This window comes from Etheostoma cragini, chromosome 1 (genome assembly GCF_013103735.1).
Source record: "Etheostoma cragini isolate CJK2018 chromosome 1, CSU_Ecrag_1.0, whole genome shotgun sequence".
In the NCBI taxonomy this organism is placed as follows: Eukaryota; Metazoa; Chordata; class Actinopteri; order Perciformes; family Percidae; genus Etheostoma; species Etheostoma cragini.
In genome coordinates, this window is record NC_048407.1 from 1,495,100 (window position 1) to 1,507,523 (window position 12,424).

Genomic DNA, 12,424 nt, shown 5'->3' on the forward strand with positions numbered 1-12,424 from the left:
GAGGGGTGTCAACCTGGACTCTCACAGGTTCTTAGTATGTAGTGAGAGTGCAGAGTGGCTCGCAACTCATGTGAATGCAGAAATGAGAAGTGATTTACTGCTCCCCTTTGTCCTTCCAACCCCTTCCCAGGATAGAATTCTTCTCTCTGGGGTGACGAGGCCAGATCCCAGACCTGCGCTGCTGGGCCTGTGCTGGTGCCCATGAGAAAAGTAGTCACACTACATAACCTCGGAATGTAATTACAATTTGGACAAAGTTTGCAGTTTGTGAATGAATAAATGACAACCTACGGTAGACAAATAATCCAAACAGTGATACATACACCACAGGATTTACAGTCATCTAAGGCACCACAATTCTTAGAATTTTTCTCTTTTTTATTGATTAATGTGTCAATATGTTTCTCGAAAATCAAGATATAAAGCTAACATCTTAGAATTGCATTTTTAAACTAACAGACGTCCAATTGTTTATAGTTTTAGCCCTGGATATACTCCATTAGGATATATTGCATAATTGTTATACTCTGAGTGGCTTTAAATATTTTGAGGGAAATCTGCTCAGCACCAATGTTTCTGACTTATCTGAAATCCCTGTACCTGCAGATGTCAGCATTGGAATTTAAAAATTATATTCTAGCTATTGCCGAGTTCACACTACACGACTATTGCCCTGTTTTTCTTCTCGCTGGCTCCCTGACAAAAGCCCCAAATCAGAGGCAAATCAGTGGTTTTCTCTCGCCTCGCAAATCGGGGTTCGAATGCAATGTGTGAACTGTTCAAAGCCCTGAGAGGCTAGTCATTGCCTCGCAGACTCATTCCACATATCTAGGTGAAAACAGTCTCTGTTGTGAACATGTGTGCTAACGACAATGTCAACACACAACAAAGAAATTGAGCACGGTATTACATAATTTCCAATGTCAGTTCTTGCGCGTGTTTTTGTGACAAAACATAGTTAGAGCTTGTGGCGTGTGAGCCCCTTTCGCCGGTCAGTCATGTCGTGGGAAAACCATAATGACTTCACGACAACCAAATACGAGTCAGCAAGTTTTGTTGCGGGAACACAGCAGCAGTCTGACGACTTTGAAAGTTGTGTAATGTGAATGTAGCTCATGCAGCCACATCTTAGACTCATGGATGATCTTAAAATTTGCAAATGCCGTTAACAGTTGTGACTTTAAGAAATACACTCTAAAGTTGCCCTGTATGACTGCTTTAAATAACACCTTAGGTCATTACTTACATGGCGCTTAGCTCCATACGCAGCCACACAGTGCAGTAACGTGAGCTATTTCAATTAGCTGGATACATGGTTAAACGTAATTTGCTCTTACCAGTGTATTGCCTTGTGTACTTTGTCCACAGCTATCCCAAAACGTCCCAGTTAGATCAGTTCCTTTCATTCCCTGAAAGAACCACGAAGGTCTGCAATGTTTTATTTGAAAACGGCAGTTGCCTTTACAACCTTGTTGATGCAGAGCATATTAGTAAAGTAATATTAGTAAAACTATATGGCAAAGCGCCATCAGGAGAGTGTGACTCGCTCTGAAATATGTTTTTTTTGTAGAGTTCCCTGGACACACACCAGTAGGAGCCATTAAACATGTATATATAAAACCCTTTGAAATAAAATATTATGAATTATAATTCTGTTAATGATGGTGCTGCAGCTTCAGAATGGGATTAATTGGTCTAGTACTTTTTCTCCCACAGGGTTGCACCTAAATGTAATATTATACTTTAGATTAAGTATGATATTAATACACTATATTGGAATTTACGCATTGACTCAAGCGGCAATATTCTCCCAAGAAAATTCTCTCTCTTTTGCAGCAACCGCTGTGATAATTTTTAACTAATTAAATAAAAAAGAAATATGTTCAAACTCGCTTTATGTGCATATTTCCTGTGACCAGTTTGTTTGTGGTTGTTGCCATGGTGAAATGTAGGATCATGGCTCTATTTATGCTGCCTTTTTATCTGGTTGGTGCACGCTCAACTCTGAGTGAACATACTCGGAGTTGATTGAACCAACTCAAATCAGCTGTTCTGGATCTGAAAACTCAGAAATTCCCACCTCAGGGTGACTCACCTCAGAGTAACGGAGACTCAGAGTTTGTTAGACCTCCTTCCTGAAACCCCAGTAACACACAGAGAGCAGACTTGTCATGCTTTATCCTGGAAATGTACTTCCAATGAGTCGGACTATGATCGGTCTAATGCAGTGTGATTTGGCTCAGCACCTCCGTTACATTTCTATAGTAACATCTCTTAAATCTGTGTGCTTTTCTAGTAATCTAACTTTTAGTACACATTTAAAACTAATCACACTTCTATGTGGTGACATGCTTTACAATGGTTTGGTTTTGCATAGGCGCGTGAGACGTCTTGGCTGTGTGTTAGTAGTTGGCCTAATGACCCAGAATCCCCCTGCAGTTTACAGCCTAAATGTGTTTGCACCCACATGTGTAAGAAAAGAGAAAGTGTCTTTTCACTAGTTTGTCCCCTTCATCTTTTCAGGCAGCTAAGATCCAACCTGTCTGATGGCCGTCGTTGACACGGTGCAGTGTCTTGTGGCAACCATCGGTGGCTGTTAGTAAGAGGGGAGCTCAACCTACGAACTCTGTCTGTCTCTACCAGGCATGGGGCTCCCTGTGGTGCGAAGAATGCTCTTTGCTCTTTTCCCAGGCCTCATTATTGATGCTGCCTGTACTGTGGCCTAGGCAGGACATATGAAAGGTCAAGCTCCATTACTTATTGGGAAAATGTGACATCTTCTCCTGCAAAAGTGGCATTGTAGCCACTTAAGGTCTTTGATTGTGTTCTAAAACTGAATATTTATTACAGGAACAATTGATGATTTAAGTCATTTCCACTCAAAACGGCTATATTGGATTTGGAAATGCCATTCAAATATCTGAAAAAGTGTCTGGACATTATAGCTGGAAAATAAAACAACTTTGCCAAAAGGCATATATTTAAACACTTGTTCTATTTGAATATTTAACATGTGTAGATGTTATCCTATTAGACTCCTTGTGGAACAGAGACAATATGTGAATACTCATCCGCAGGGCTGGGAACCGAGGTAGCATATGGTGTGTGTGTGTTTGTCAGTGTGCTCCAAATCCTTTAGGCTTTCGAAGTATTAAAATGACACTTGAATGACCGATTTCTAGCTGGAACTTGGGCCATTTGTACCTGTCTGTTTTCTGTAAAGGCCGACAAATTGGAACGTCTCCCTGATACAATATGCTTCTCTAGCTTGGCCATAACTCAACGACTGGGCTGGGCCACAGAGGAGCTCAGAGCTTGGCGCTACAAGAGGAGAGTGGCCCGGAGTCGTTCCCTGGTGGTCTGGATGCTGACAGTGATGTAGTGCCCACTGTTAGATGCCAGCCAGAGGGGGGGGTCGGACTCTCAGCATGGGTGTGGGATGTTGTGTGTGTATAAGCTAGAAAAAACAGAGAAAAAACAGAAAGTGTGCATGTGTGTGTGTAAATGTGTGTGTGGTTGTACGTCCTTTCTATTCTGTGCAAGGTCTTTCTCACACAAGACTAATGGCTGGTGTTGAGGTCTTCAAGTGGATACTGCAACTTCTACAAACTGAGCCCATACATCAAATCTGACCTGCACTACATTCACTGGTGCTGTGGTAAAACTGATCAGACTTACAATAAGGTACTGCCTGGTTGACAAGGAGTGTCAATGTGTTTCTTGTCTTTTCATTTTGTCTATGTTTTGTCTTGTTGTTTAAATGTTAAAGATCTAGTCCTCAACTTGTGGATAGCTAACCTAACCAGATAGAACATCTCGAGAAGCCGTGATTGGAAACTGTTTGGGAAAGGGCACACCCTTTAAAAAAATACCTTGCTTGTTATTGGATAAACCATCTGTCTATCACGTCCGGCATTGTTGTTTTGGATGAACAGTCTCATCCTTCACACATGCCCGAGCCACACCCGTAGCTGACAGTAGATCCTCGCCAGACCCTGATTGGTTCGTACTGCTGCTGTCCGGACACAAACACATTACTTGAAACCTGACAAGATGGATTTTCAAGGGATATGTGATCATGCAAGAATTTGACCTCGCAAAATCCAGCGGCTGTGCAAGGTAAGCACATTGCAACCTTCCAGCCCCAACAATCCCGTTGTAGTAAAATCCACGTGGTCTGCATTTCAGTTCTTGGTAGGCAACACAATCTGGGCTAAATAGTGAGAGTGGTCCAATTCTGTCCTGTGCTTTTCTACATAATTTCTAGTATTGTTCAGCCTGGGTCTGATTATTGTGGCCATTCTGAAAACGATTAATATTTAATGTGTGCTAATTTTGCACTTTCTCTTCTCGGTTGTAGAGATTAGAGAAAGGTGGGGTAAGTACCACTAGTACCCGGAATAAATAATAATCAAATAAAGTTGATAAAGGTTGGTTCCTGCTGACACATAAGCTATGTATCCATTGTCTAGGACTTCTCTTAAAGGAGCCCAATAAATATGTAATAAAAACAACAGTTTGTATTTTTTAATGACTAATACAGGGAACAGTTACCATCTGGTATGGAGTTATTTCCTTTCACCCAGGTGTAGAACATGCACACTAGTTTGCTGTTGGCTGTAGTCCTGTGTGTGTTGAAGTACAACTTTTTGGCCCGACACAAGTGACGAGATGGCCATCATCGCTGCTAGTTCTCTTATGTTTGTTTGATGGATCTCAGCCTTTACAAGATATTTCTAGATAGCAGACTTCTCATCGCGGTACCCTCCACCTTTTCAGCTCCAGGTACTATTGCTAGAAAATGAAAAGGTTTTGATTGAACAAATTACCGCATTGCTTTTAGTTCATTTTTAAATTACACTTCCACATAATTTGCATCACAGCACCGCAGAATTTCCGAGTCAGTAAATGTGTTACAGTTGCACTGTAACCCAAGTTAAGGGCAATTAATGGCACTTTGAAGAAGGACATTTCTATCTGTATGGGCTGGTGTGGGAGTAGTCCTCCTGTTCCCTGTGGTGTACACGGGATACCGAGTGGAACCGTGCCCAGAGGTTCCAAATGACAAAAGACTCAACCAGCACCATCAGTTTCTGTCTTTGTGTGTGCCCACCTCTGCTTTGTTCCATAGACATGCTAAGATGGTGTCAGTAGGTTGTTCAAAGAAGATTAGTGAGCCCAAACAAGGACTAGAAGACCCCAGGCTATTGGCTCATTGAGATCTTATTCAGTTGTACATGACAAGGGTTATCCCAACACACTATCTCTAATGGAGTGGTTGCAAACAGCCTGGCTGCAGTTCCCCAATCCTATTTTATTTCTATAAATGCTACAGTCACTGGAAGTTAAAGGAGGAGATATTTAACCGATGCAATGACAGGGCATAACCTGTCACTATCCAAAATTACCATCTATTCTCTTTACAGTTCTTACACCATTTTGAAGACACATAATTCACTTGAGCAAACTGTAATTACTCAGATTGGGATTCTGTTGAATAAGTTTGATGCCTGAGGGGCCTGCTCCTGTATGATTTCTTCCCCCTCGCCACACACTGTTCACATGATTCTCTGCTGAGCTGGAGTGCAGATGTGCTTTAGAGCAGAGTAATCACCACTCTGGGGCTTCTCGCCGCTCGGCACCAGTCTTTAACAGCATGTAAGCACTTACTCATTTGCCTTATAATATCATGGTAGGGAACCTTAAAAGAGACTAGAGTTTATACAGAGACAGACTAAAGATGCTGTCTCCCCTGACATAAACCGTAATGTTGCCAAAGAAAGAGAGAGAGAGAGAACTTTTTGTTGGAGTGGCTTTACCCAACGAAAGGGAAAAAGTCCTGAGGTTTTTTTCATGTAGAAAGAGTACCGCTGCTGATTGGAGGTGAATCTGTGTGTGAGGTCAGAGAGGGAGAGAGAGAGAAATGTGTGAGTGTGCATGTGAACGTGGGAGGAAAGTAAAGTGGTGTTTAGCAGGGAGTGTTCATCCCTTTAATCTTGCCAGATCTTACAAGTGTTAATGTGTGAAGATAACTAGAGGTCTGCTGTATGAGCGTACAGCGGGCCTTTCTCCGCCGCTTGTGAACTCTGTGAAACTCTATACAGCTCATCCATCTTTTTCATCTCACATCATTAAATGTATAGGCCAGCACCTGAGAATTATACTTGACACAGGGGGGGGGGGGGGGGGGGGGGGCAGAACTGTTTTGCAAGCTGCTTAATATTCTAAAACATGCATGTACATATTCTTTTCCTTTTACTCCCTGTCTGGACCAAAAACCGCAACGTTCACGCATCACTGCAACTGCTGTCTGTACCAGTTTCATCTGGTCTGAGATTTTCAAAGCTAAGAGCAAAAAAAAAAAAAATTAAAAAGCTTAAACATTCAATAAACATCAGGAAGTGTTTATATTATGTTGACTCACACATGTTGAGTGAAGTATCGTAATTATTAAATTTATGTCATTTGGACTATTGCTTGGTTATTTTGTCATCTGCATCAAAAAAAAAGAATTATAAAAATTGCAAAAAACAGGGCTGCTTGACTTGTTCTGGGCTGCTCTGTGAGAACTAGCACCTCATGGCGTCGCTGCAACTCTACTCGCCTTTTTTGGTTTTTCATTACCAAAAACGTTCCTGGTACCTGCTAACAGGAACTTCTTTTAGTCCCCCCTCCGTCGAGGCTCCAAAAGGTGATGTGAAAACCTGCAGACTGCTGATTGGTTGGAGAGAATCGTTACTAATCACTTTGAGAATTGTCCCAATTCAACATTGCTAGCGACAGTGGGGACCCCATGGCGAGTAGCTGACTGCTAGGGCATCAGCCAATGGGGATCCGTTTAATACACTATTTTAATAAACAATTAAATAAACATGAAGAAAGGAGAAAACATGCTTTTAGAAATAAATCAATCAAACAAGGTCAGGGGGCACCCAGGTAGCTCACCTGGTAGAGCATTGGCCCCATATACTCAGGCTGAGTCCTTAATGCAAAACCACATAAACACAAAAGCCCAAAACTCAATCCAACAAGGAAAGAGAAGAAAATGTCATATAATAAAAAAATACAGATAACATGATAAAATTGTAGTAGTTGAAATGATGAAGTAATGATAAAACCCACAAATAACTAAACAACACTTTCGCTATTGTCCCCCCCCCCCATTTTTCATGACCTAAGCTCAAAGATCTAAGACTTTTTCTATGTACACAAAAGGCTTATTTCTCTCAATTATTGTTCACAAATTTGTCTAAATCTGTGTTTGCTAGCACTTCTTCCTTTGCCAAGATAATCCATCCACCTCACAGGTGTTGTGGATCAAGATGCTGAGTTTTTCTAGCTGGTTCTCAGACCCCCCCCCCCCCCCCAAAAAAAAAGAATTTTGCTAGCCTAAGGCCCACCTGTGCAACAGCCATGCTGTCTAATCAGCATCTTGATACGCCACACCTGTGAGGTGGATGGATAATCTCAGGAAAGGAGAAGTGGTCACTAACAAAATAATGTTAACTATATTTGAGAGAAATAAGACTTTTGTGTACCTAAAACAAGTGTTGCGTATATAATTTTGTGCAGTATGTGTAGTGAATTGTAGTTTTGAACCCTCGTGATAATGCATGTGTTGTTGAGAGACTAAAAGAAAAAGCTTCAGGTAGCGTTTACGTGGCTGAGACACCATCCTCCCTGTAGCTGGTGCACACCACTGCATGGATCAAAATGAGAGCGTATCCCTAACCCTAACCCAGACACGTTGTGAGTTAATGAAGTAACTTCAGCCCCAACTGTCTTTCATGGTGTAATTGCTGGAATGCAGTGGTTGCCACGCAGGTTAGGTGTTAGTCATTACTTACAACACCTGTGAATGAGGGCAAATCAGATGATAAGTCCTGCAAAGACAATTACATTAGATATTACAATTCAAAATAATCGCCTATTAAGGTTTAGGAGTTGTATTATCATGTCATCTTAATAAGTCAGTGTAATGTTGTAACGGGGGAGAAGAAATTATGAAATGATCTCCCAGTGTGGGGGATGATTACACTCATATTGTTTGACAGGAGGAGCTGTCAAAAAGGAATAAAATAAAAGCCTTTCATCTTTAAAAGAAGATTATTTGATAAGGTGTGTTTATTCAGGTCAGGTCTGTTGTAAATGACAGAGAGACAGATGAAAAGATGGGCTAACAAGAGGCGACAGCAGGGTGTGCTGATGGGAGACACCTTCTTTGACCTCCTTCAGTTCTTGTCTATTTTGGGAATGTGCAGACATTTTACAGAGGAGCTTCTTTTTTTTAATTCAAGAGTTGGATATGATATATTTTATTCATGACCCAGGGGGATATCTTTCTTCCAGCCTTGTGCTTGCAGGTTCAGCCATTCTATGCGTTGCTGCTGGAGCAGGTAGCTGTGAAGTATCTAGCTCAGAGTTGTTTTGACAGGTATTGATGGGCCGGGGTTCAAACCATTGACACTGCAGAACAAAAACTCCCAACCACTGGACCATGTGGACCTTACATGTAGTCAAAATAATGAAAGATGACAGTCAACTTCCTGCAAAACTTCCCATCGCACCATAAAATACTGATGGATGGAGAAGATGATTTATGAACTGGTGAAAGATGTGGTGGCAGCTGGACGGTCAGAGGGATGGAAGGATGGATGGAAAGGATGGAAGGCTAGAGCGATGGATTGATGGAAAGATAGAAGGATGTATGATCAGAGGGATGGATGGGGCTGATGATGGCAGCCTGCCATGTATCCAGGCACTGTTTTGACAACACGAGCCTTGCCACTGCTTCTCTGTTTATTTTGCCACCTGCTACTCTGGGGGGGGGAATGGGGTCAGACACACACACCCACACACACACCCACATACACATACAAACACACACACACAGACACAAAGGTCAGGGGTTATTGGGTCAGTGAGTGGATGTTTTTGGTATGTTTAGTAAGCGTATGCTCTTATGGATGTGTGTGTTTCTGATTGATTGCACAGCTATTTAGTGTGCTTTTGGTTGGTCGAGGAGGGAATTAGGTAGAATTCCATGGTCAGACGGAATGTTTAAGGTCCAGTAGCTCAGTCTCTCAGTCCCGAGGGCAGCTAAGGCCACTCAAACTAAACTGAGACCCAAACCAATGTGCTAGTATGCCAATATGCCAATATGGTACACGCCGGACATGTTACTGTAATTTGCTTTAGACTTATCAGCTGGCCTTTTACTTATCCTTTACTCACTTAGTCAGTAACTATTGTCCAACCTCCAATATTGTTGCAATATCAAGATATTTGTTAAAAGATATTGTAACATTTGATGTAAACAAAGGCGGAATCCATTCAAACGTTCCCATTTTCTACAGCAGTAAAGTCAACCTGGTTGTTGGTGTCACCAGTAAACCGTGTAGAAAAATGAATGTAGCCACATGTGTCCACTCAGGTAAACATTATTTGACTATTTTAATGTAGAAATGTGTGATAAGTGTCAGGGAATAAATAAAGTAGTGAATGTTTTATTTTTTATTTTCTATATAATCAGCCCACAAGTTGACCTTCCTCAGGTGTGAAAATATATACCATCAAAAAGCATATAAACCAATCCAATTCCAAAATGTGCATTGGTCAACTGTTTGAAATTGAGTGTAATTTAAAAAAATTAAAAATAACCCAATAAACTTTAATTTGTGAAAGAAAGCCCGGAGCACGGTGTTGTACTTGATATGAACATGTAAGCAACAAGTACTGCAATGTAGTCTGCTTTGAGTAAATTAATGTTACCCTAGTCTAGGTGCACAACTAGATGTTCTTTAAAGGAATTTAAAACGAGGCACAGCTCCCTATGAAAGGAGTGATGTTGCGCTATTCTGTCTTCCAGCTATAAAAGACGTCTCCCCAACAGCTGCATGCTCTCGCACTGTGCACATCTGCCTAATGTTAGGATAGGAGGTAACTGTAGATGGAGCTGATCGAGTTGGGTTTGGAAGTGAAGTGTGTGTAGTAATGAGTGTTGGCTTCATTCAGCTGCACTGTAGCTTCACTTGGGGGGGCGACGGTTGTAGAATGGATCCTTCTGTGCTATCAGACACCAGTGTGTAGAAGTGGCTTTTGTTCAGTATGTGAGCTGCATGACTATGGCGCGATGCTACATGATATGGATGTAGGATTTTTTATCATTATGGCAACTGTCTGTTTTCTTTGAAAGCAGTAACTACTGAAAAGTGTTCAATAATTCAAATTTGATGAAACAATGTAACTAAATTTTTTTTTTTTTATTTGCACATTTGCAAATAAACTTTTTTTATCTTGTTCTGAATGAAAAAGAAAAAAATAATTCACTTTCCAAGGTGTTTTACTGTTGGTTGGTTTAAGGGTTTCTTTGTTTTTTGTCTTCAGTAAATGCAACATCTTTCCAATAATCAATGAGTAATCATGTTAAATAATCATGATTTTAATATTGACCAATGTAACTGTGATTATTTCCCCCCCCCCATAATCAAGCAGCCCTTAAACACCTCATATACACCATGTACAACATAGAAGGACTTTTGTGTTATGTTTGTGAGTTTTCACTTATTGTCCATGTCTTCCAGTCAGGTTTGATCCGTGTGTCTCAGGAGGAGTATTTGATCGCCCCGCTACCCCAACACCTGGCTACACAACACAACTACAGCCCCCCCGATGGCCACCACCCGCATGTCGTCTACAAACGCTCAGCGGAACACATTGTCCACAGAAGATCTAGCACCGCTTCTTCCACAACTGACAACCCACACCTTTATCACCATCCTCATCATCATCAGCAGCAGCATCATCACCACGACTACCAGCATGGAAAGCTGCAGAGGCAACACTTCTGCGGACCCCGCAAGCAATGTATGTAAGGGAACCTTATATTCCTTGTGCATTACCATCTGATGTGTGTAAGTGTGTATGTATGTTGAGGAAGTAAAGTAACTGTATGTTGACTTGTCCGTTTATTCCATGCACCCTTTTTACAAAATGTACCAATAATACATTAGTCAAATTTTCAGTCACAGAAAAAACAACTGATGGACAATGTGGTGTGTATATACATACATATATGTATATACACCAAAGTATTCTATAACACAAATTCTTGTCCCAGCATTATTGCAATATTATCACCACTTCATGGGACAAAGGTGTAAATTAAGGGGCCATCCAAATGGAAATGATTTTGGGTGCCCACGCACGGTGTGCGCCGTTTTGGCCGATCGTCCAAACGTCTCCTGCACCACTTAAAAAACGCACTCTTTTGAAACCTCGTCCCAAGGGGAAATATTTCAAAAGTACTGTGGCCTTGCGTCATTGGTTGGACGGTGAAGCAGCACACTCATATGTCCTCACCACACCCTTTGACCTCCAGCCTTGGACCTCTTACCACGTGACGTCGTCCCCCAACAACACACCAACGATTCTGGTTCACGAGCACTAGCCATTTAACGCAGTCTTCTTCTTTGTGTTTTGGATTCTTCTTCTACTTTCTGTTTGTATAGAGCACACAAGATTTATGCGCATGCTCTGCCTCTTCTTCTCCATAATTTTGGGAGTTACTGTAGTAGAAACAGCGCCACCTAAAGGCGTGGAATATGAAGTAATGTGTTGAGTCATTTTTGAAATGGATCCGTTTGGATGCACATATTCTTAAACACATTCATTCACATTCATTATGAAGACTTGTGTCTTTGGTAAATGTTTTTGAGTGCCCTGTGTCTTTTGTAACAGGTATCATTGGATCAGCCTGAGGCGACTCAGCCCACAGGCTGGTGGTGAGAGGTAGGAAGCAGTGTGGGGAGTGAATTTCCTGTCCTTTCAACACCAGAGGCTATACTCCTCTCACCCGCCACGAGCCAGGAAATAGACAGTTCATTCATTTGACCCTCACTGCCGAGTTCTTTCTCTTTCTCTCACTCTGTCTTTATCTCCCTCCCCCATACTCCCTCCTCCCTTCCATCCTTCCTTTTTTTGCCCTCCTAGACGCTCCCAAGCCTCCTGCTGAGGACAGTTTCATCATGCCTGATGAGTTTGCAATACCCGAGGCGGAAGGACCAGGAAGGGCAAAGAGATCGCCCATCAACTCCAACAGGGTGGGGGGTCTAAATGTGGAGACCCTGGTGGTGGCAGACAGGAAGATGCTGGAGAAACACGGCAGGGACAACGTCACCACATACGTCCTCACCGTCATGAATATGGTGAGGGTGGGAGAAGAGAGGAGAAGGGAAGGGCTTGCACATAACATGTATTTTTACATGTAGTTCATAAATGTAATTGGTTTTTCATGTTCTTTGAAACACAGAAACTTAAATCAACTAAACATTTGAGATAGTGATGGCTCGAAGACGCAAGGGAAATCTGCTCAGTTTATGTAATACGGGAGATTGAGAAGGGTCAAGTGGCTGGGGGGGGGGGG

The 12,424-nt window shown here is 41.9% G+C and overlaps 1 protein-coding gene across 2 annotated transcripts in view; it reads left to right on the forward strand.

The window, feature by feature from the left end:
- Positions 1-12,424, forward strand: part of adamts18 (ADAM metallopeptidase with thrombospondin type 1 motif, 18) — a 57,774-nt gene that overhangs the window by 4,636 nt on the left and 40,714 nt on the right. Inside the window, exons 4-5 of one of the 2 annotated variants that reach the window (XM_034874465.1) lie at positions 10,584-10,866; positions 11,992-12,206. In XM_034874465.1, coding sequence (XP_034730356.1) covers positions 10,584-10,866; positions 11,992-12,206 — 498 coding nt within the window. Of the gene's footprint in view, positions 1-10,583; positions 10,871-11,991; positions 12,207-12,424 lie in introns of both variants that reach the window. The other variant, XM_034874475.1, reaches the window with a different exon arrangement.